The 24,678-nt window shown below is 41.1% G+C and overlaps 1 protein-coding gene and 1 long non-coding RNA gene across 5 annotated transcripts in view; one reads left to right on the forward strand and one right to left on the reverse strand.

Annotated features, from left to right (window-relative positions):
* Window positions 1-7,251: 7,251 nt before the first annotated feature.
* RGS2 (regulator of G protein signaling 2) lies at window positions 7,252-10,576 on the reverse strand. The gene is made up of 5 exons (XM_027564422.1): window positions 10,432-10,576; window positions 9,310-9,411; window positions 9,146-9,207; window positions 8,410-8,576; window positions 7,252-8,126 (listed from the first exon to the last, which is right to left on the reverse strand). The coding sequence occupies exons 1-5, from the start codon at window positions 10,539-10,541 to the stop codon at window positions 7,932-7,934; spliced, it is 636 nt and encodes a 211-aa protein (XP_027420223.1). The 5' UTR covers window positions 10,542-10,576; the 3' UTR covers window positions 7,252-7,931.
* A 141-nt stretch (window positions 10,577-10,717) lies between these two features.
* Window positions 10,718-24,678, forward strand: part of LOC113906388 — a 129,917-nt gene continuing 115,956 nt past the window's right edge. For all 4 annotated transcript variants that reach the window (XR_003514866.1, XR_003514865.1, XR_003514867.1 and 1 more), the window contains exons 1-2: window positions 10,718-10,998; window positions 17,651-17,830. This is a non-coding gene — a long non-coding RNA (uncharacterized LOC113906388). The remainder of the gene's footprint in view (window positions 10,999-17,650; window positions 17,831-24,678) is intronic.

A 24,678-nucleotide genomic window follows, 5' to 3' on the forward strand; every position in this document is an offset into this window, starting at 1 on the left:
ATCCATTTATTTTGAAAAAAGATTAAAAGAGCAGAAAAACCTGTAGAAGACCAGAAAAACTGTGCTGCCTCATAGCTGAGAGGCAGTGAGGTGAGGAGGTTTCATGACATGTCCCTGTTTGGTCACACATCCAGGAAGAGATGGATGTGGGATTTGATCTCAGGCAATCTATCTTGACTGCCTTGACTGCCTTGACAGCACATAGAAGGCAAGTTTCCTGACTGTTGACAAAAGCAGCAAGATGGCAAAGAATGTTGAGAATTGCTGGCTATGAAATATATCGTGGGGATTGGAAAAAAAAGGCAGAGTGTCAATTTATTCTGGTTTTATAATCTCTCACCTCAGACTCAGCATAACAGACAAAGACTATCATGCTTTGCAATAAGGGAGCCACTAGCCACATATGGCTACTGAGCATTTGAAATGGGGCTGGTGTGAAAGACATGCACCAGATTTGAACACACAATGAGAAAAAATACATATAAAATCTTTTTCATACTTTATGAATCACATGTTATATTCTGTGAAATGATAATCTTTAGGGTTATATAACTATAGTGTTAAACTAATTTCTTTCTACATATTTAAAATTTGTTTGGTTTTGATTGCACTAGATCTTCATTGCTTTGTGTTTCTCTAGTTGTGAGTATATTGCTTTCTCTAGTTGTAAGTGTAGGCTACTCTTCATTACAGTGCGCGGGCTTCTCACTCTGGTGGCGGTGGCATCTCTTGTTGCAGAGCACAGGCTTTGGGCACATCGGCTTCCGTAGTTGTGGCACACGGGCTCAGTAGTTGCGGGTCTCAGCCCCTAGAGCCTGAGCTCAGTAGTAGATCCTGGGCTTGTGGGATCCTCCTAGACCACAGATCTAACCCAAGTTCCCTGCATTGGCAGGTAGATTCTTTACCACTGCACCACCAGAGAAAGTCCTCTTTCTACATATTTTACTGTGGCTGTAAGATTTAAAGTTATCTATGTAGCATGTTATGTTGTATTACATTATCTTTTTTGTTGGACAGTGCTACTTTACTGATTTTATGTTTACTGATGTTTCTGGGCTCTCTCTACATTCTCTGTTAAGATATGCCTTAATGTTCAGGGACACTTCATTAACCGTTTCAATAGCAGGTGGGTATTGACTTTTTTCCTAGAAATAACTGTATGTGAGCAAAATTACTTAAGAAATTGTTGTTCTCAGCTGCTCCTAAGATGTTAGTCATCTAATTAGCACTTTTGTAGAATGTTATAGGATTTGTGAAGTTCTGGAATTTGAAAACAGAAGTAGAAGAAATTAGAAAGAGGTAGCACTTTAAGTTCTGACATTTAGGTTACCAGGCTCAGTGGCCACTTCTGGAAGAAATCACTCTCCATGAGAATACACAGGTTTATGCTAAATGGAGATTTAATACTGTAAACTTTCCTGTTTTTGTATTGTAAACAGGGCAAAGGTCTACTAAGTACCACCTGCTTTTCAAACCAAAGCTTTGTATCTGTTCTTTCTCAAACTACAGTGTGGATCACATAAACTGCATATTTTTCTTAGTCCTTTTAATATTGTAGCTTAAAATGCACTCACAGTAGACAAGCTGTGATTGTATTCCGAAGTGAAAGACTGAGAGTAATTTAGGATAAAAGTGGCCTGTGAGGTTGGAAGTTGCAAATGCATTAAAAAAAAAAAAAAATCAGGTCCCTTCTTACCCCAAAGCAAGCAGCAGCAAATAGCTTCTTCCCATTCTCCTTTTTGGGCCATTTCTCCTTTTCATTATTTTGATTTGGTGTGACGTCTGTACACGTCTAAGATATACAACAGCTAAATAAACATATGGCCTCACTTAAGGGAAGTTTCCATATAGGTCAGTGCACTTTTTGAGCTATATAAATATCAGATTAATTTCGGATTTGAGAAAAGTGAATGTTAGGATCCTATCCAAGATCCGCATAGTTATTAGTTTTTCTTTTCTAAATTTTCAAGGTGAAAACATAAAGACAAAATGAAAAACTATGTCGACTCCTGAAAAAAGATTGTTTGCAAAATGTGTGTTTAACAAATTTAAATGAAACCATTGTATCTCTGCATACATTTTTACTGAGGAGTTTGTGAATCAATCAACCAATCAATGAGCTAATAACTTAGTCGATGATCAATAGGCACTGATTAGTTACTGTGAACATTAAGGGCTTCCCAGGTAGCGCTAGTGGTAAAGAATCCACCTGCCAATGCAGGAGACGCGGGGGATAAAGTTTTGATTCCTGGCTTGGGAATATCCCCTGGGGAAGGAAATAGCAACCCACTGCAGTATTCTTGCCTGGAAAATTTTCATGGAAAATGAAAAATTCTATGGAGAGAGGAGCCTGGTGGGCTGTGAGCATGTGCACACCGACCCCCTCCCTGACCTCCCACACACACACATTGAAAGTTAAGTAGAACAGTGATCCAGTTATTGACCATTTATTTGAAGACAAAACACACTCCCTTGGCAATATTTCATAAAGGTGAAACTTGATCTCAGCCTTGAAAAATGAATAAAATCTGAGAAGAAAGGTCAGTTCTAGGCAAGGGGAACACTTTGATCTTATAACAGAAGAAAAGTAATATGTCTCAGAAACAGTAAGAAAATCCAGCATTCAATGTTTCTAGTCAGTGGTGAGGGGAAAAAAAAAAATTGGATGGACAGCAAAAGGCCACAGGATGGAGGAGTTTGAGCCTTAGAAAGAGGAGTTTATTTTGACTTGGGAGATGCCGGAGAACTCATGTATTTTCTGTGAGAAAGTCAGTGTTCGGATATTGATCGAGAGAACAAATGAGAAACAGGACACAGGATCTGACCTTGTAAGCTCTAGTCCGAGGACCATGGCGGTGGTGTGATGACTAGGCTGGTTGATGATCATACAGAAATCGGTTTGTTAGAAAAAATAAGACATAGCTTTTAGTTGTGATTTTGGACTTCAGCCTTTCTGTTTCTTTTTATCCTTCTCAATAGATGACCATTTCTTCTGCTTTTTCACATCTTCCTTGCTCAGAGAAACTTTTCATAAATATTTGCCAAGAGCAAATCAATGAAATATTTTTCAAGTGTATCCCCATCAAAAGTATCTGCCTACAGTATCTGTGTTCATTTAGCTGTTGTGTATCACAGCACAACGGTAAATGAAATCCTGCTTTCTTCCTTTCCCTTTATTTAAACTGTTTCTCCACCCTGACATTTTCCCCTTCAACCTTGCTAATAGATCCATTTAAAAAAATCTCTTAAAAATGCCATTTCACTTTGTTTCTTGGTTCATTCCTGCTAAAGGTTTTTGCACTTCTCTTTTGCTAATTAATCAGCAATCATAGCCCATGTCATGTTTCAGTTTTTGTACATTATTTCATCAGATACTTAATTGGTACCTCTTGGAGGACAGGTAGCGTGTCTTACGATCCCCTGTATGGTTGAGATCAGAGCTCTGCATAGATGTATTGATAAAATTTGCTGTCAAGTGACACTGAATTATTTTGTGATAGTGTTCTGGCCTAGGCACATGGCATGTCTTACCTGGGCTATAACTGCAGTCTTTTAATTCATCCTCTTGACTCCAACTCATCCTTCATTTGCTGCGCAAGTTATTTTTGTATGCTTGAGATTGGTATGCATTATCTCAGAATAAAATCCTAATCTTTAGCATTCAAGGCTGTCTATCACCTGGTTCTGGGCCATGCTTCTAACACCCATCCCAGCCTTATCCTGCCAGATACTCTGGTGATGCTGAATCATGGGCCCCCAGTGGTAATCAGGCTTTCGATCAATGCTATTGCCTCAGGCTAGAATATACTGCATACTTCCGCTGGTGATTCCTCTTTCTTTTTTATTTTTAAGATGAAAAATTTTAATATACATACATCATTTACACATACATACATATATATGCATACAAGTACATAATGTGATTACACTCACATAATTTAAGGAAATTAACCTTTCATACTGTTTACAGAACATACATAATAGAAAAACTACAGTGTTCAACAGAGGAGAATTTAATTAATTATAACAAATGCATGCTATAGAACACTATGCAGTTGTTAAAAATGATGGGCCTGAATAGTAGTTACTCAAAGAGTCTGGGATATAGTTTTAGATTTTCAAAGCAGGCCACAGAAGATTTTGGGGGTGGTTATTGTTGCCTCAAGCAACTCCAGCTAGGTACAATGCCGAAATTTAGATAAACCTCATCTTTTTGCCATTGACAAAAACACTGCCTCCTCACTCTGCAGCTTCACACAGTGAGAATCACTGCAAGAAATGATCAAATATTGTGGTCAGACAAACAAGTCCTCTACCAAATACCTATTTCCTATGAAATTTTGGGTGATCACTTTAAATCACCTCAAAACATGTCTTGCCTCTCTGTGCTCACATGACAGATGATACGCAATTTTTTTTTTTTTTTTGGTGGGACTATATGAAATTACGTCTTGAAATGCTCCTGAACTTAAAGTATATGGAAAACAAAATGTTATCAAAATAAGTGGACTGTGGATCCTAAGTGTGTGAACACTGAGAAATGAGAACAATAAGTAATATTTATTTGTGGAAGTATGCGGTTTCTAATCTTAAATTTATTTCAGCTTGTTCTACACTAAATCACATTGGAAAATACCAACCGAATAAAGTCTGTACTTTTAGCAGCTCTGAAAAAGTCAGAACTCTTTCTTTTTGTTACTATAATCTGGCTTCTTCTACTAAAGGTCAAAAGTTATAGACAACATGCTTAGCAAGGGGTATTTATTTTTTGCCAAGAAAATATATTTTCAGATGTTTGCAGAAATGAGGCTTTTAAAACCCATCCTTAGTTCCTTGTGCATTGGCTGATACTTTCTGTTCCACCAAAATTTAAGAGTTGTTAATATTCACTCATTTATTCATTCATTCGACAATGATATACACACCTGGCATTGTGTGCCTGGCAAGGTGCTAGGTGTTGGGATTCAGCAGTGAGCAGAAAAAGACACGGAGACCTTGAATTGTGACATCCGCAATCCAGGGGGAAAAGAGAATTATTATTGTACAAATAAATGAGAATTCTATTAAGCGTGCTAAATTAGAGAAGTTGGTGAGAAAGTCTAAAAGGGGATCTGACCCAGGTAAGGAGGTCAGGGAAGGTTTCCCTGAGAACATGACAACTGCACTGATCTGTAAATGATGTGCTTAGTCACTCAGTCACGTCGACCCCATGGACTATAGCCACCAGGCTTCTCCAGGCAAGAATACTGGAGTGGGTTACCATGTCCTCCTCCAGGGGGTCTTCCCAACCCAGGGATCGAACCCAGGTTTCCCGCACTGCAGGCAGATTCTTTACCATCTGAGCCACTAGGGAAACGCGAGAGGGGATCTGACCCAGGTAAGGAGGTCAGGGAAGGCTTCCCTGAGGAGGTGACAATTGCACTGATCTGTAAATGATGAGGAAGAGCTAAAATTGCATTCCACGCAGCAGGCCTATGATGGGCAGAGGCCCTGTGGGAGCAGTGGGCCTGGCAGCCATGGGGGAGTGGAAGTAGGTTGGTGAGGCTTGCAGAGAGAGCTGGGGGACTTGTGGTGGAGACAGGATGGAGTGGAAGACGGGGTCAAGCCCACGCAGGTGTTAGACCATTTTAGGGATGCCTTTGTCCTGATTGTTTGGGAAAACTGTCAAGGGTTTATAAACAGCGGGAGATAAGATCAGGTTTCTGTGTTGAGAGGATCCCTAGCGTTCATAGCAAGGAACACACTGGAGGAGGGAAAAAGTGAGGGCAGATGATTTGAGGCCAGTGCAGTTGCCTGAGCGGATGGTGGTTTCTGAAATCCGATTGACAACAGAAAGCAGGCTGGAGAGAGACTTGGAGTAAAACAGCACTTGGTGACAAACTGGATACATGGTATGACTCCTGGGTTTCTCCGCTGGCCAAGACATTTCCAAATTAGGGCTTGTGCAGACCTGACTTATTTATTCTCCAAAGACATCTCTCTTTCAGTGAGCCTCAGAATTTTTATTCTATCACTATTTACGGAGCACCTGTTATGCATCTGGTTGCTGGTGACACAGGAGTGGACCAGTTTGTCTCTTATGGATACAGTGCCTATTGCTTCTGGTAAGGCTGATGAAGGTGAAGATCAGTGCAAGCAAAATAAAAACAATAAACTATGGGAGGTCAATTTTTCTTCTGGGAAATCAGAATAAATGTATTTTAAAAAAAATGCTTTACACTTTCTAAAGCCTCTTACCTCCTCACAGGAACCAGTGAGACAGACAGGAAGGTGTGACCTGAGGAGCTAGTACAGATGGAGACTCCTAAGGTCACAGAGGTGTGAGAAATCAGTACATGGACTCAGTTTTTCCAAGATGAGGGTTTGCCCTCCTTTTCAAAATGAAGACCATCATCAAGGTTGAAAAGGCAGAGCCTGCCAGAGAACAGTACTCCTCTCTAAATAGTCTTATTTTGAAAAAATAAGACTCACGGCCTCTCAACCATGGAAAGAGCGAGCATACTTCTAAATGAAGTCCTAGCCACAAAAGCGCGTTTCCCGCCTTCATTATTAGCTGCAATAACATAGCCAGAGTCTTTACTGGCCAAATGAAGGCAGGTGAATCAGGGAAATTCTGACTTTGTACTGACTCATCATGGAAGTGAACAGTTTCAGGTATGGATCCTGGAAGCTCTTGTATAGACCCTGTGGGGAGAACTTGGAAGCAAGGGAAATAAAAAGGCAGGCCTACTTTCGTCTTAGGTTGGATGGCATCACCGACTTGATGGACATGAGTCTGAGCAAGCTCTGGGAGATGGTGAAGCACAGGGAAGCCTGGCGTGCTGCAGTCCATGGGGTCGCAAAGAGTCAGACAACACTGACTGACAACAACTTTCGTCTTTATTTGGCATTATTTGAGTGCTTAGTTATGTGAAAAATTTTGGTGTTTTGTCTCTGTTACATCAGTTTACTTCTCATATTTAGCTGTTCTATACTCATGAAGGGATTTAAAGCAATGTTCTTATATTTTCAACAAGCTTGATTTTTACAAGACTATAAGAAGGTTGATCCCAGGGTGATGGTGTGACCTCCTGTGACCTACCAAAGCAGTAGAGATGGGAGCAGCATCTTCCCAGCAGCTGTGATTTCTCAATTCTAAGGACAGTCAATTGTGACAGAACAGGCCCATCAACTGGTATCTCTTCTCTCCTAGAGGAGATACTTGTTTCTGCCGAATTATGAAAAAACATCCCAACACACATCTGGACCAAATATTCAATAACATTATTTATCAAAATAAATTTATTAAAAGTATTCAAAGACCACTTCAAAGTTTAGCTGCCATCAGGACAGTTTTGGCACTCATAATGGACATTGTCATTTTCTACACAAAAGCACTCATTCTAGTACAAACACCAATTGACAGTTCAAACACAATCATTTCAGTTTTAGAGTTATGTGAGACAACAGTACTGATGATCTGTAGACATAGGAACTTCAGTACCCTTGCACATAGTAAACATATATTACCTAGAACTAAAGAAGCTACATCTAAACCACTATGTGGTAACAAGGACTGATTTAGGGAAAGATGTACAGCCAGCTAGCTGAGGCCACATAATCCCAGACCTATTGATTGTAAATGCTTCTGGACCAATAGTGTTACATTGTTATCTTTCAGTCTTAAGCTCCCGCTTCTCCAGCTTGAGACACACCACATTTAAACCACACTCTCTCTCTGTGCTCCATCAGTTAGGGAAGCTGCCCCAGTACCAGCTTCTCCTACGTGGCGACCGGCTTCCTGATTCACTACCCAGCTCTGAATCAATAGTTCTGAGTGATGTTTCCTGAACACCCAGGCTGAATTCAAGGTCAGTCTTTTCGGCAGGTGACAGCCTTTCCCCTTAGGAAAAAAATGAAAAGTCCCCCATTTCTGGGCTCCCGCTTTCATCTCATGTGGCATGGGGTTCTGTGGTGATCTGCGGCTTTTTACACAAGTCCTGGTAGAATTCTGACTCCAAGAAACGCGGATAAGAGTTGTTCTCCATCAAGCTGTACACCCTTTTCTGGGCAGTTGTGAAGCAGCCACTGGTAGCCTCCTGTATGTTTTGGGCAATCAGAGTTTTGGTTTGAAAGTCTATGTTGATCTGAAATAAAACAAAGTTTTATTCCATATTAAGAGTTAGAAATTGAAATATATGTAGTGTTTGAAAACAAACAAACAAAAAAACACCCAAACTATAATGTGTGGCCAGTGTCGCCAGCTAAGTCAGTGAAGAAATGTAATTAACCTCACTAAGAGCCAGAAGTAGGGGAAAAACAGCCTACTCACCCACCCCCCTTTAATTTGAGGTCTCTTCAAATTCTTTTCCCTTTGGTGCTGAGGATGTTTAAAATATGCTGAAACAAAGAACTTTTTTCCCCCATTACCTCTTTTGGAGCTTCTTTTTCTATGAAGTCAGTATATATTTTCTTTGCTTTTGAGGACAGCTTTTGGGGTGACTTGGTTTTTTTGAAGTCTTCACAGGCCAGCCAGAATTCAATATTTTCTTCACAGAATTCAGATTTTAAAAAAGCCCTGAATGCAGCAAGACCATCTGGGGGAGGGAAGGAAGAAAGCATGCAGAAATTGCACTGAGTGTCCAAATAATCCCTTATGTGTTTTCCTAGAACTCCCACTCTCCTGGCCCCATATTTCATTATTTGCCAGATGGAAGCAATTTTCTTGAGTTTACTCAAACCTGTAATCGTCAAAATTTAGCTCTTTAAAGACTAAGACGCCAGTCAGCAAAATGTGTAAGTTGGCACACTACTACAAAAATATAAACACTTAGCTTTGCTGTTAACACAACTGATAGGGGAGCCCTAAGTTCTTTGGGAATGAAGCCTCTTGAAAACATTGTTTGCAATGGAAAAGCTGACTTAACCTTAACAGACAGCAACTGCCATTACAATCTGGGGCTATTTCCCCCCACTCCCCACCTATTGTGAAAAAGCCATGCATTTCCCTGGTTAATCACTGGGAAATAAAGGAGAAAAATAGGCCCCATGGTACAGGGATTGTAAAGTCAAACTCTCCTTGGGCAAGCTGCTCTTGCTGTGTGAACACAACCATACCATCCTCTCCTGATACTTGAAATGGATCAAATTCAAGAGGTTAACTTACATTTACTGGCTAGCAGCTCATCAAATGCTTCTGACCACAGCTGGGCTTCCTCAGGAGAAGGCCTGCAAAAGAAGGTCTGCACATCAGCTCCTGATAGCCAGAGGTTCCCTCTTCAGCTCAGCAGTGAGCTGCGCATATTGGCAAGTACAAGATTTTCAACTTACTTGATGAAGGTTTGCTGTTTGCTTTTCTTGCCAGTTTTGGGCTTCCCAGGAGAGGAGGAATTTTGCAAGAAGTAGCTCAAACGGCTCTTCCAATCTTTTAATCTACAGAAGAAAAAAAAAGATACTCACTTAGCGGCAACACTTGAAACTGCCATTGCAGCTGAAGGCATTTTTACCAAATAAAGTCGCCCCCAATAGCTACAGACAAGCCAAATAAGACAAAACAACTTCTCCAGTCAGTCTTACTCCTTTAATCCAGCACCTAAGTACTCAACACACCAGTTTCATCCACTCATCTGAACATAATTATTAGTTTTATAAGTAAGGATAAGACGGCCTACAATTATAGGGTATTTTAATGAATTTAGTTTGCATAGTTCAAAGGTAGATGCTATTTATGGCCCACAAAAGGCAGCCAGTTTTTCTGCAACGGTTAATTACAATTCTGAGACATTTCACACTTGAGGAAGCCCACAGTGGACCTGCCCTGAGCCAGCCCATGCTCGTCTCCCTTCTACTCTCAGAGCAGGAGGCTCGGGACCACCCGAGAAGCTGTGCACAATGAGGTGTGTGTGCGCGAGATTGACCGCCCCCTCTCCCAACTCCAGCACTCATTTTAAGAAGGTGATGCAGAACAATTATTTGTTCCACACTCTTGAGTGGGTGAGACTTGCTGTTCAATTAAAAAAAATTAAAAGTATATTTAGAATCAGCAAAAATATCTCCATCCCAGCAGTCGTGTAAGCAGATCAGAATTTACAGTGCCTCTCACTGTAAAGGCCGGGGGCGCGTGGCCGCAGGATTCTCCGAAGTCATTTTCGATGCAGGGAGACAAAAAGCCAACCCGCATCTATCTCCGCCCCTGCATCAAGAATTTTCTGCAGTTTCTAAACTCTACCCGAGTCCTTCAATAAATACCTACACCACACAGGTTTAAACGTAACTTAACAAATTAACCTTCTACACACACACACACACATTTTTCTTTTTTTCCTGCAGAGATGCAGGCAGGCTACCCAGTTCCCATGCCAAAGCCCAGCGCGAGTGTACCGCATTTGCAGCCGCCCGGGACAACTGGGTCCGTAGGGGCGGCCAGTCAGGGAGGAAGAAAGCCGCACTCACAGGGTTCGCTTCATCTTCTCTCGCTTCTCCTCGTTCTTGGGGCCGGTGCCAGCGCCTTTGTCCATGGGTCCGCACTCGTGCTGGACAGCCAGGAACAGAGCACTTTGCATTATCTCCCTCCCGCTGAGAATGCTGTTCTGGGGGGGCCGGGCTGCCGGCACCCGTATTTATATAATAGGCGGCGGCGCGGAGGCGGGGTCTCACGGCGCCGGTCCCGCCCCCGGCGGGCGCCGATTGGCCGACGGCGGCCACGGGCCGCGCTGTCACGGGCGCCGCAGAAGGGTCTGGAAACTCGGGTCCCGCTGACGTCCGCTGCCCGGGCGTCGTGCGCAGTCGGGCCGGACGCCCGCTGGTGTGGGGGTCAGAGAAAATTCCCTTTTGAACGGTCGCAGGCGACCTTTGCCCAGTCGTGGCGGCCGGCCTTGGGGTCGCAGGGCCGTGGCGGGCAGGGAGCCAGGTTGGCTGCAGGCACGGCGGGGGCGCTCGCTCCCCGCCTTTTCCCTGTCTCGTTCCCTCCCCCGCGCTCCAGAGCTCCTGACCCCAAAAGGGAGCCGTGATTCCCAGCAGGTAAAGGTTGTTTATTGGGAAGCTGAATACAGTAACCTTATTTTGAATTAGGTTTAAAAGGGGATGTGTTTTTGGAGCTCAAGTCCTCGCTCCGCGCCTCCTTTCTTGATCTGGGAACTGACCCTCACCTGTTCTTTGAGACGCCTTTTAATTTGGGGAAGGAAACAGAATTGGAGGAACAGTGACAGTCCCGGGGGGCAGTGGTGTGATCTGCTCTGCAGCGTGCCCGAGCATCTTGGAGCCTTGCACATTGTGGGGGAATGCACATTGGTCAGGGAAGGAAGAGGAGAAAGTGCTTTAACTGGGCGTGCGGTTTTGATTACCAGCAGGCTCGTGGCTGGGTCGGTCCGTGGGGTTGCAGACTTATTTCTCAGGAGTCCTTGGCCGCCTCTCCTTCCAGAACAGAAAAAGAAATCACAGCTCTTCTTAACAGGGAAACACCACGAGCTCGCAGCTATCGTGCACCAGAATCATTTTAGTGTAAAAGAGCAAGCATGCAGGATTTCCTCCTGAGTCACTCGTAGTTGGCTTGGAATTTGCGAGAACACTTTAATTGGCAAAAAAGAGAGATGGGGGTGGAGGGAGGGAGGCGTTCACAGCTTCTTTGAAAAAGCTTAATGTCTTGATTCTTCAGAAATCATCTTGCTGTAGCAGGATTTAAGTGGTTTGATTGGTAAGGGTGAGTAGATAACTGCCACTCCAAAATGACTTGATTTCAGATACCATTATTAGAATTGTACAGTGGAATAGTAGGCAGATTAACGGCAAGGTTTTTGTTGTTCTGTCCCTAAGTCATTTCTGACTGCAGTCCCATGGGCTGCAACTTGCCAGGCTTCCCTGTTCTTTATATCCTGGTGTTTGCTCAAAGTCATGTCCATTGAGTCGGTGATGCCAGCTAATCATCTCATTCTCTGTCACCCTCTTCTCCTCCTGCGCTCAATCTTTCCCAGCATCAGAGTCTTTCCCAGTCAGTCTGCTCCTCGCATCAGCTGGCCAAAGTATTGGAGCTTCAGCTTCAGCATCAGTCCTTCCAATGAATATTGAGGGTTCATTTCCTTAAGGATTGACTGGTTTGATCGCTTTGCTGGGAGACTCTCAAGAGTCTTCTGCAGTGTAACAATTTGAAAGCAGCAATTCTTCGGTGCTCAGCCATTATGGTCTAACTCTCACATTCATACATGACTATTGGAAAAATCATAGCTTTGGCTATAGGGACCTTTGTCAGCAAAGCGATGTCTCTATTTTTTTAATACAGGCAGCATGCATGTTCTTTACTTTGTATTAGAGCTGTTAAAAGAAAATTGGAACTAATTTACCATATTCTTATGATGAGCTGCCAGTAGTTGGAGCTCCAAGTTTGACTTGGGGAGTAAAACCTACAGTTATTATTAAAGAGAACAGTTGTGTACTCAGTAACGGAAAGGAAAAATCATTTAGATTTCAGTAATAAATATTTGAAAGCAAGTTTGTGAAATGTAAGAATATAATTTTTCTCAAGTATATGCTCTTGATCTCTAAAAGAACTTTACATGATATTTCCTACAACTATTTTCACCTTCTTATGTTTAAGTACTTATTTGTTAAATATGTGTAATATGTAAACATTTGCTTTTCTTGCTAGTATAAACCTCAATATATTTTTCACTTAGAATTTTAGATGGTAGAATTCACTCATAGTGGAAAAAACAGGAGTTCTGACTAAGAGGCAGCAAGGAGAGCCAGTCTTGTGTCAGGATACCTAGGTAGAGTCTTGGCTTCACCAGTAAATACTAAGTAACTATTGGGACAGTCCCATCCCACCTCCCAAGCACCAGTATCTCATCTCTAGTAAGAGTAATGTGTTTTTCTCATCAACCTCATTGGATATTATGTGAATCTCTCATGAAAGGCCTTTATAAATTTTAAAGTACTATACAAATGTTTGTCTTTCTTAATTTGCATATGTGGGGAAAAGGAAATATCTGAAGCATAGTTATTCCAGGTAGAAAAATCATTAAAAGATTAATTCAGAGTTAACTTATAAATGTTAAGCACTGTTAAAATTAAAGATAATGTCACAGCTTTGTAGACTATCGGACTCATGATAGATAATGTTCTCTGGGTAAAAAACCAAATAAAAAAATTAAGTAAACTGGTATTTGAACTTTTCAGAGATCCTCGTCAGAAAAGTTCACGACCATAAATGTATATGTATCCATGTAAGTAACTGCTTGAAATATAGACCATTCTAGATGTTTCTTGTAAGTGTTTAATGTAGCTATTTGCTTTTTTTGCAAACCATTTCCGATTGACAGCTGGTATTAAGGTAGGCAGACCAGTACATTTAAAATGAAAGCTACAGTCTTTAATGACTTCCCTTTGTTTTTTTTGGTTGCAGCTGGCTTTTAGGTAAATGGAATTGCTTACTATTAAGATGACACATATTTTCCATTCTGTGGTGGAAGAAGAAACACTGCAATAGGATGTAAATACTGCACAGCAAAACCGCAGCTAGAGAGTGACCTGATGAGCTGGACATACCTTTTCCTGTCAGCTCTACCGTGCCCTCTACTGGAGAGGCTGTCTGCTGAGCACATTGGTGGTGGAAGCTTGCAGGGTGGTTCTGGAACTTCTGTAGCCAAAAAAATTTAAGTTACTGAGGAGGGCAAACAAAAAAGACTAGTTTCTAGTAACACGAAAGGGAGAATAATGAAAAGCAAAAGTGTCCTCTGCCACATACACTCTTCTCTTCTGACTGTATGCCATTATTAATAAAAACTATTATTATTATCTAAAAATATTTATACATGATAACTTTCATACTTAAGCTTTAGAAATTTAGGAAGCAAGATATATACTTTAAAAGACACCAGAGAATCATTCTGTGTATTCCTGTGCTTTACTTTTTTTGGTCAGTAAGATATCTCAGTTTCTAAATTTGTAAAAGTTGCAAACCTGTTGTATATGTCATGAATTTTTAAATTGGTGAGAAGTTTAAAAAAAGGGGGAAAAATTAGGAAATTAAGCACTATTTGGCAAAGGGTATGATGAGTAATTGGAAACTTTTAGTATCATAATTGTTGAGGTATTTGAGGAAGTGTGACACCTGTCTTGACATTTCTGTCTTTGTCCTCCCCCACCTTTTGGGTATTATTTAACCTTAATTGGTGAAATATTCTTTAAACAGACTGAACATATGACCCCACAATGAATGAACTTATGACCCAACAGGATTCTGTACTCTACTCTTCATTCCTAATATCTGACATTTAAAAAACTCATAATTGCTCTCTTTCTTAGAATGTAATTTGCATACCCAGGAGCTGAAAAGAGAGAAAGTCAGTGTTTTTGTCTGGGATGAATCAAGAGTTTCAACCAAATACTTGACATGTATTATAGAGGAGTTAATGATTTTACTTAGTCCTTGCATTGATAATCCCAACAAGAGCATTTCCATAGCTCTGCCTTGAATTCACGCATAGTATGAGGTCTGTCATACTCCAAATGCAGGCACGGCCTACTTAAATTTAATAATTCTCCCTTACCCAATCCAAAGCATTGGATTCTCTTTGGAAATCAACAACAGGAGCATCACATTTTTTTCTTCCCAAATAAAAAATCCTAAATGTATCAATGTATTGAAATATGTCTGGTAGGTTCCTGTAGTTAAAGGACACTGAGTGTGAAGTCTAGGTTTGGGGATTATTTCCAATATCTGCCTGTTGCTGCTCTGTTCCAGTGACCCAGGACTACACACAATCTCAGGGGAGAGTAGTCAATTAGAAGTAAGTCACATAGATGGCATTTTGTCCCTCAGGCTAGAAATTTCTTTGCTGACACTTGTTCTCCTGGGATTTTAATTTCTGTGCACAGAATTCTGTCAAATCATTAAAATGCCAAGTGTCTATTGATTACTGTTTTGAAATCCTGAGATAGTGGCATCATAATATACAAGATTTCAAAGTTCTATATGCTATTAGTCACAGAGAATCTTTTTTTTTTTAAGTTTGAAGAAAGACTGCTTTTCATCTAATAAATGAGGAATCCATTTGCATTGGTATTTCCAGTTGACTAACTGTTCCTATGAAGAGAGTATTACTCCATTTCAGACACTGATTTTTAAAGATCTTTGATTCATGGACTACTTCACAAAACTCTAAAACTTTGTGAATTTTCTCTCCCAAACATGTTTTTTTTTTTTTAACAAAGAAAAAATTCCAAAATCTTAACCAAATTAATTGGTAAAATAATAGCACTTTCAAGGTATCCCCGTGGGCCTGATCCAACTGCCATGTTATGAATATTTGAGTCCTGAATGCTGAGCTAGCATCCTTAGCTTGCAAAGACAAAATAATTTTGTCTTTATTTTCATAAATTATCCTTAGGAGAGCGGGACAGTTGGAGGGTTTGTCCTTAATTGGGATACTCGCTTTTAGTTCCTAGTTCCTGGCATTATTTTAGCTGGGACCCCAGAGAAATTGCTTAGCCTTCTTGTGCCTAGGCTTCAAATCTTCAAGGTGGAAGTAATTATATAAGCTTTCCTTTGTGAGGAACTGAAAAAAAAAAAAATTGGGGGGAATTCCCTGAGTGTCTGGTTGATAAAAATGCACAGGCCTGGTGTTCAGCAAAACTTTACCGCAGGACTGCTTTCTTCCATGTGAGTTTTTTGCTTTTTGTTGTTGCTTTCCTAGCGCCCATTATTTACTGCTGCTGCCCCTAAGGTGGCGGGTCTTCCAACCGTGTGTGTGTGTGTGTGTGTGTGTGTGTGTGTGTGTGTGAGTCGCTCAGTCATGTCCAACTCTTTGCAATGCCATGAACTGTAGCCTGCCAGACTTCTCTGTCCATGGAATTCTCCAGGCAAGAATACTGGAGAGGATTGCCATTCCCCTCTTCAGACATCTTCCCAACCCAGGGATTGAACCCTGGTCTCCATCCAGGTAGAAAGGTTGAATCAGAAGGCCCTGAGTGTGTCTGCCAGTCCAAGGAACACCAGGACAAGCTCTGTCTTGCTTCTGCGGAGGATGCACCGTATTAAGGATGAGGGTGGCCAGTGGAGGGTTCTTCTGTCCGTGGTGCTGACCTGGGGAGGCTGCATCTGCTCTCCGCCAGGTGCTGGCCCCTGGCCTCTGGGCCGTCACTACCAGATACTGCCGCTTTCTGAGGGAGGGGGGTCTGTTCATCCACTGGGTGCCCTGGTAGCCCCTTTTACTCTTCCAGATGCCCCATAGGGAATATCAGGGACGTAAGGTTACTTTTAGAAATGTTTTAAGTTTTTCCTGAAAAAAATGGTTTGAAAATGTCTAGCTCTTCCACATGCTAACATTTCTATATATTGATATTTTGAAAGAATTCTCCACTATCTTCACAGGGTGAAATCTCCCTGCATTAGATGTTTGGTGAAAATTCATTTCTTTTTCTCAGTGCAGTATAGGAAGTATGTTAAGTTGTCTCTAGTGGTTCTGCCTGTTCCTTTCTAAGTACATTCCTTACCCCCCATACCGCCCCCCCCCGCCCCCCCCACCACACACCTGCCCTCCTTTTCTGATCATTGTGAGGCTTTCTTCTTTGGAGACTTAATAGACTTGCAGTGCTTCAGTTATTTTCTTCTTTCAGTTAATGCAGTGTGCATTTAGTTTCATAATCTTTAATAAGAGTTTTTAAATGAATTTTAAAATAAACCCAGCATAAGTGAACATAGTCCCCTGGCTTCCCCAAGCCTAGATCAGTTGTATTTAACCAAGCAGAGTGAGTCAGTTTCATCAAAACTGCTTTGAGTTCATCTTATTGGAAGTTTTATTTTCCCATGTGTGTCTGTACCTGGTTTCAAGGCTCCACATCCACGTTGCCTTCTTCATGAGCTGCAGACTGATCTCTCATCTTGAGTAATAATCTGCCTTTCATAATCATTTAGAACTTGTTCCAGATGCAGTAGAGTTTTCTCTTTTTTAAAACTTTTTTTGCTGATAAATAAATTGGCTCACTTTTCCTCTCTGTTCTTTAGCTTCTTGTGAAATCAGTTTATACTTACCCAAAGATGGGAGTTTTCGTCTGAAGCATCTTTCTAGTGCTGTCTGAAGTTGTTCTTTGCTTTTCTGGTGTACTTTAATGGCTGTTTGCTTGTAGTTACTTGAATTGGATGGGTTTCAGTGAATCTTTCAAAGACTTAATATTTCTTGTAATGTCCTCTTGTTCCAAACATTTAGATTTCTCTTTGCTAAGTCCTTTTGTAAAGGCCTATATTTTAATTCCAAGCAAGGAATTGAAGATTTCCAGCTCTTTATTCTCCAGGCAGGAATACTGAGTGGGTTGCCATTCCCTTCTCTAGGGTATCTTCCTGACCCTGGGATTGAATCTGGGTCTCCCACATTGCAGGCAGATTCTTTACCATATGAGCCCCCAAGGAAGTGGGTCTTTATTTATGGCTTCCAGTTTTACTGTTTAGTAGTTTCCTCTTGAGTCTGGCTTCTATTAAAGTTGATTAAGATCCTGTAAAAATTAGGTTGAACTTGCCACATTTTTTATGTCTTTCCTCCAGAAGGGCAGAAACTTCAATAGCTAGCTCTCTGTATTGTGTGAAGAAGGCTTTTAATTATTAGAAATCTGACTATGACTGTAAATAACACCATCTCCCACAGTAATCCATGGGCTCTGGCTCTGTTTTAATGTTCTTTAGGAGAGTGACCACTGGCTGGTACAGCATATGCAGAACCAGGGCCACACAGAGCAGCATGGTCATGAGCAGGCCCCCAAGGACCGCCTCAGCTGTTCTGAACCAATGCAGGTTGCCAGGACGCAGATGGCTTCATGGACCAAACAACACTAGTGAGCATCTTCATGAACCAGCCCATGCCTGGTAAGTAGGGTAGACCTCAGTGCAGGTGGCAGAGGGGCACAAATATAATAAATTATAGGCTAATGCTCCTTTTCCTCTTGATTGGTTTTTCATTCTGTGTTCCCGGAGGTCTTATTTTACTCATACATGTCACAGAAACCTTCCTGTTCTCAGAGCCTCTCTGTGTCTGGATAGCCTGGAATGTATGTGGGAGAGGATGGGGGACAGATTATGGAGGATACTGCAAAGGCTTAAGCTTTACCAATTTCACCTTTGAAAAATAAGAAATAAATCATTGGAATTTAAAAAAGTGTTCAGCCCTCAAAAATGTGCAATCCAGGTATGAGCAAAGAAAACGTTGTTTTTCCAAGCTCTTCTTGCATGTGGCAAAATGTGTGTGATACAGAAGCCCTTCAGGGTGCTTCTGTTCAGAATCGTCTCTGGAGCTGTTGGATGTTGCTGCAGCTTTTCCTCACAGGGGCTGGCCCGTAGGCAGTGGGGCACCCAGTTTGTCTGGCTCACTTAACAGCTTAGTCTTCTTGACAATGAGTCTGCAAGATGGTGGGGAGTTAGCTGGCTCTGGCTGGGGATCTCAGCTGACTGGGCTGGAGATGCATCAGTCTGGGCTCGGTGAAGCTGGGTGGCTCTGCAGGTCTTGGCTGTGTTTCTCACGAGTCTTGAGCTCAGGTAGGAGGGCAACAGATAAAGGTTTATGCAGCTCAGTGCTTGGCTCTGCCCATTGAATCTCTCGTCTTTGTCTTGTAATCTGCAGTAAAGCCTGGTCTTTCCTTCCCATGGTAATGGCAGAGCACGAGACAGCCATTGGAGAGCAGTTATCCAATTTGCATTTTAAAAAACTCACCCTGATTATGAGATGTCCACATCTCATTTTTCTCTTGAAGTCATGATCCCGAGGGAGACTGTAGGTCTTCTGGATTGGGATGTGGAGTAGGAGTCTGCTGCTTCTCTTGGCATGGCTTGGTTCACAGGTCACTGTGAAGTTGGGACACATGAGCTGGCAGAGATGAACGCTTTCTGCAGTGGACAGCAATACAGAGATGGCTAAACGGGCGTTCCTAAAGCCCTGTACTCTGCCGACCAGGTGAGGAGAGACCCCTCACAGCACACACTGAGGGAAATAACAACAGCTCGGGAGTCCAGGACGCTGCTTCAGCAGGACCCCGTGCTGAGTAACTGCAGGATTCCTGGACAGTGTCTCCATATTTGCAGGTCCCCATAGCCCTCTCTGAAGAACATGAAACATGTCAATAAAATCCATATTCTGAATCTGGTGGGGCTCATGCTCGTGTGAAAAGTTCATCTTTGGCAGGACTCAGACAGTTTTTTCCCAGTAGCACTCACTTTTTAACATCTGTTGTAGAGTCTTTTGAAAGAATAAATCAGCGTGAACAACATGAATGTCAGGGTGCAAGGACCAATGCTCTGAGTCATTCCTCTGCTGCCTCTCCGAAAGGTGATAAACTTCTAATTCCTGTTCTGAAGCAGCTGCCTGCAAGTTGGAGCTGGAGAATTTCAGTCAACTTGGCATTTTGTTCCTTATCTTTCTACCTCTGTGAGATCCTGGCTGTCTGCCCCTTGGGGAACATCATGATCCCTTGGACTGGTGGATGACTGGAGCAAACCTGAGGGGCTTCTAGAAGAAGCTGTCTCTGCTTTCTGAAGCTAACGCCATGGAGGAGTATCTCCCTTCCTTTTAAATATTAAATATTTAAGGTTTGCCATATATAAATAGACTTTATTAACAGACTGCCTTTTGATATTGAAGATTAAAGTGCTTATGAAGTTTGTGGAAGTGTGTGAGTTCACTGGGGACGGTGGAGAAGAGGGTAGGTGGCGGTGGCTATCAGGTGTTAGAAAGCTTAGCAAACATACAAGTTTAAGGTGGTCAGGAGAACTTTCTTTATGGGTCTCCCAGATCTAAGCCAGGGAACTTTTATCAGTTCAGTTCAGTCGCTCAGTTGTGTCCACCTCTTTGCGACCCCATGGACTACAGCACACCAGGCCTCCCTGTCCATCATCAACTCCCAGAACTTACTCAAATTCATGTCCATCACGTTGGTGGTGCCATCCAACCACCTCATCCTCTGTCGTCCCCTTCTCCTCCTGCCTTCAATCTTGCATCAGGGTCTTTTCCAATGAGTCAGTTCTTCACATCAGGTGAACAAAGTACTGGAGTTTCAGCTTCAGCATCAGTCTTTCCAGTGAATATTCAGGGCTGATTTTCTTTAGGATTGACTGGTTTGATCTCCTTGCAGTCCAAGGGACTCTCAAGAGTCTTCTCCAACACCACAGTTCAAAAGCATCAATTCTTCAGCACTCAGCTTTCTTTATAGTCCAACTCTCACATCCATACGTGACTACTGGAAAAACCATAGCTTTGACTAGACTGACCTTTGTTGGTAAAGTAATGTCTCTGCTTTTTTAGGGATATCAAGTGGACCTCTGTTTGGGAAGAGGTTCTTTCAGCTTCCTTTACAGTGTCTGCTCGTTTTTTCCTTGGATGCTGACGTCCCTTATTTGTCTTCTGGTTTTGCTCTGCACGTTCACACTGCGTTCACTTCCATATACTCAGCTGTGGTCTGTGTGCTGATGCCTCTCCGTGCTCATCTCTCTTCTTGTCTCAGACTCTTACAGCTAATTGTCCATTAGGTTGATTCACTTAGATGACTCATAGTTCCAGTGAGCTTGTTAAAAACAGTGTTTCCCATCTATGCACTTAAACCTGTTTCTTTGCCTTAGTTCTCTATCTCAGTGAATGGTTTCATCCTCCACTTTGTTGCCTAAGACAAAGCACAAGGGTGGATGGAGTGGTCACCTTTGAGTTCCACCTTCTCTCTGTCCCATATCAAGTTTATCCTGCCTATTAATTTTATTTCTTAAATATATCTTAAGACTTCACTCCCATTTCCATTTTTCTAATTCTCTCTTCCTCTCTCTTATGGATCCAAGCAAGACTTCTTATTGATGTTCTAATTGATCCTCTCTGTTGAATGGTCTGTTTTCAGCCAGCATAACTTTACTAAAACCCTTGTCTAGTCATTATTGCTTTTGTGATTAGAACTGCTAGTGACTTTTCATTGCCCTTAAGATAAGTTCTGAATTCCTTAAATTGTCATATAAGATCTTTTTTATCTAGCCCATGAAATCCTTTCATTTATTCTCTTATTACTGCTGCCTTGCTCTCAGTGCCCTTATCTACTGAATATTTTGCAGTTCCTTCCATGTGCCATGCTTTCTTTTCCTTTAGCCATTTGCTCACACTGTTCCCTCTACTAGGACCTTTTCCCGTTCTCTCCACTCTTTATCTGACTGTCTTCTCTGTCATTCACACTTTTCCAGGCATCACTGGAATGAAGTTTCTCTCCTGCACACCACCTGCACACTTTTTCCCCCTCTGCTGACAAATCTGGATGAGGTGCTTCTCATAGATGTGCCGACAGCACCTATTAATGTGCTTAACACAATGAATTGGTTTTTTTTTTTTTAGAAATTTTATTTACAGGTATAATAATTCATGCACTGATAGAAAAGAAACAGCAATATGACTACTTCATGGTAGCCTAGACTATATTAATGAATAAATCATTAAAAATTTTTATGACATACACTGTTATAGTCATATTTATGTGTGTTAGTCATTCAGTTGTGTCCGACTCTTCGTGATCTCATGGGCTGTAGCCTGCAAGGTTCTGCTGTCCATGGAATTCTCCAGGCAAGAATACTTGAGTGGGTTGCCATTCCCTTCTCAGGGGTGTCTTCCCTACTCAAGGATTGAACCCAGGTCTCCTTCATTGCAGGCAGATTCTTCACCTTCTGAGCTCCCCAGGAAGCTATAATTAATTATAATTTTATTTTTGTATACTTTTAATTTTGTATTGGGATGTAGCCAATTGACAGTGTTGTGATAGTTTCAGGTAAACAGCAAATGGATACATTCATGTACATGTATCCATTCTCCCCCAAACTCCCCTCCCATCCAGGCTGCCACACAACATTGAGCAGAGTTCCCTGTGCTGTAGAGAAGGTCCTTGTTGGTTATCTGTTTTTACCACAACATATTGTAATTGACTGGTTTCTTGTCCCTATTCCTCACTAGACAATTTCTCCTCCTCCCCTCGCCTCTTTCTTCCTTCTCTTCCTCCTCCTCCTCCTTTAAAAACTATTGTATCCTGGAACATAGAGAATCCTCAATAAATATTTGCTAAGGGTATGGATGGGTGTAAGTATGAATGAATGGGTGAATGCATGGTTACTTTTCCAGGGTATCTGGCATCTGTTACCTGTGTGACTTGTGCCAGAGGTTCATATGTTCTCCATATCTGTAATTAAATTCCTCTTGTAACCTTACAAACTTTCCATGTTAACACTGAGCTTTGCAGTGTTTTTAAGTAAGCTTACTATTCTTTCTGTTAGTATTTTTTTGTTTGCAATTTATTGAATAATCTATTCATTACTTTTCTTTAAAATCTGACTTTTACCTATTTTAAATAGATAAAATCAACTTTATTTATAAAACTATTTAACAGAGATACAAATTAGAAGTAAAATTGACTAGGTAGTGATATACAGTCTATCCATTTAAAACATTATGAACATGTGAAAAATCTGACATTTCTTCTAATAAAAATGTTTTAAAAGAATCACAGGATTAAGAGGTTCATATAGTATTATCATTTGTTCTTATTTCAGTATTACAATATATATTTGAACAAAGTCATATATGTATGTACCTATGTGTGTATATATATTTGTCTTAATTAGACAATTTAATAATTAATATAAAGGTATACTTGTTTCTTGTTTTTAAGAATTTCTGTTTTGGATCATTATGTAATAGGTCACAGCTTTTTGCTTCTCTCAGGCAAATGGACTGAGGCCTACTTCACTGTAGACGTTAGAGGACAAAACACTTCCTAAGGGTTTCAAAACTTTCATAATGATAGAAAATAATTTCCTTTGTACTTGTACTGCTTTAAGCTAATTTCTGTTCACATATAAGCACTATTGCATTATTTGGATTATAATGTTCAACTTTATGATAAATTATAATATATAATAATAATATGTACAATTATCAGTTTATATAATTTTCTTAGGTTCAAGAAGAGGAGAACAAGTAGGAAAGCCTTATGAAGAGTGTGATCCATCGGGTAGCACTTGAAAGAGTTTAAAAAAATTCTGAATTTTTGCTTTAAGGTCTTATCTTGAGCCTGTGTAGTTACCTCCTTCTCTTCCCCCAAATCCACTGAAATGTGAGAAAAGTTAAAAAGAGAAGAAAATAAAACAGGAAGCTTTGTAGTACTGCTGGAAAAGAGGAAAATATGCCATTGACATATGAGAAATACGGAACTTGGGAATTTGTGAAACAGAAAGGACCAAAGGAAGGAAAATAGGAAGAAAAAACCTATCAGACTTGAACGGCAGTAAAGTTGGTATCTCTTGAGAAGTAAGTGGATGGCATCCTCAGTATAACCTGAGAAAGTTTCCTTTTTCAAGCAATAGAGGTGTGCTATAAGGGTCATGTGTGAGGGTAAAATTACATTGCTTTAGAGGTTGTACCAGAAGCCCACATATTAATAATATGTTTCCTGAGTTTTGCTTTATATGGAGAGTGTACTAAATGAAGAACTTGTAGGCCAAGGAAGAAATAAAGGTAAGATTCAAAGGCTATTTAGAAATCATTAAGATGGAGTGATCACATATAAAAATATGTGGGATGTGGTCAAAGTCATACACAGAAAAGGACTTGTCTTAATTTCTTCTTTCTTTTTTAAATTGAAGTATAGTTGATTTGCAACATTAATTTCAGGTGTAGAACAGAGTGATTCCGTATTTTTATAGATTATACTCATGTGAAGTTATGACATGTTGGCTGCATTCCTTGTGCTGTAAGTTACGTCTTTGTATCTCCCTTTCTCCCCAGCAGTCTGTCCCTCTTAATCCCCTTCATGAGTCCTGCCCCGTTCCCTCTCCTCATTGGTAACCAGTTTGTTCTCTGTATCTGTGAGTCTGTTTCTGCCTTGTCATGTTCGTTCATTTGTTCTGTTTTTTACATTCCACATGTAATAAAGGAAGACTGAAAATAACTGACCCATGGTGTTTCTCCCTCAGTGCTTGTGTGGAGTGCAGCGTTGAGAGGGCGCCTGAAGGTGAGTCTGTGCTGCGGCGGGAGCACTGCTGTGAGTGAGTCGTGACCAGGCTTCAGTGGATTTTTCAGTGAACTGAATAAAACCACTAAGGGTCTGGTAATTCCTATATTGCTCCAAAGCACAAGGTGGCAGGAAGTTTGCCCAAGAATTTTTTTGAGGCAAGCATAATTCTGATCCTCAAATCTGCTGAAGAAAGCACTCAAAATAAAACTAAAGAAAAACAATTGTAAAGATATAGATACCTTAAATGAAATATTTTAAATACTTTCCACTGTAAACAGTTTCAAGTAAGCAAAAACACTGTGCACAGTGAAATATAGAATTCATAGCACTTACAAGTGATAAAAGATGTTTGTTTTAATGTGTGCTAAGCAGATATTTGGGGCTTCCTAGGTGGAGCTAGTGCTAAAGAACCTGCCTGCCAATGCAGGAGACATATGTGGGTTCCATCCCTGGGTCAGGACGATGCCCTGGAGGAGGGCATGGCAACCCACTCCAGTATTCTTGCCTGGAAAATCCCACGGACAGAGAAGCCTGGTGGGCTACTGTCCATAGGGTCACAAAGAGCTGGGCATTACTGAAGTGACTTAACATGCACAATCAGATATTTAATAAAGAATTTATATTACAATTTACACATGAAAGTGAAAGTGAAGCCGCTCAGTCGTGTCTGACTCTTTGTGACCCTATGGACTATAA

The sequence above is a fragment of the Bos indicus x Bos taurus genome, chromosome 16 (genome assembly GCF_003369695.1).
Source record: "Bos indicus x Bos taurus breed Angus x Brahman F1 hybrid chromosome 16, Bos_hybrid_MaternalHap_v2.0, whole genome shotgun sequence".
Classification (NCBI taxonomy): Eukaryota; Metazoa; Chordata; class Mammalia; order Artiodactyla; family Bovidae; genus Bos; species Bos indicus x Bos taurus.

Coding starts and splice junctions, on each gene's coding strand:
- RGS2 (XM_027564422.1), bottom strand. CDS start 10,541: ATGCAAAGTGCTCTGTTCCTGGCTGTCCAGCACGAGTGCGGACCCATG. Junction 9,412..10,431: donor GAGAAGATGAAGCGAACCCT/GTGAGTGCGGCT, acceptor TTTCTTCTGTAG/ATTAAAAGATTGGAAGAGCC. Junction 9,208..9,309: donor AAACAGCAAACCTTCATCAA/GTAAGTTGAAAA, acceptor CTTCTTTTGCAG/GCCTTCTCCTGAGGAAGCCC.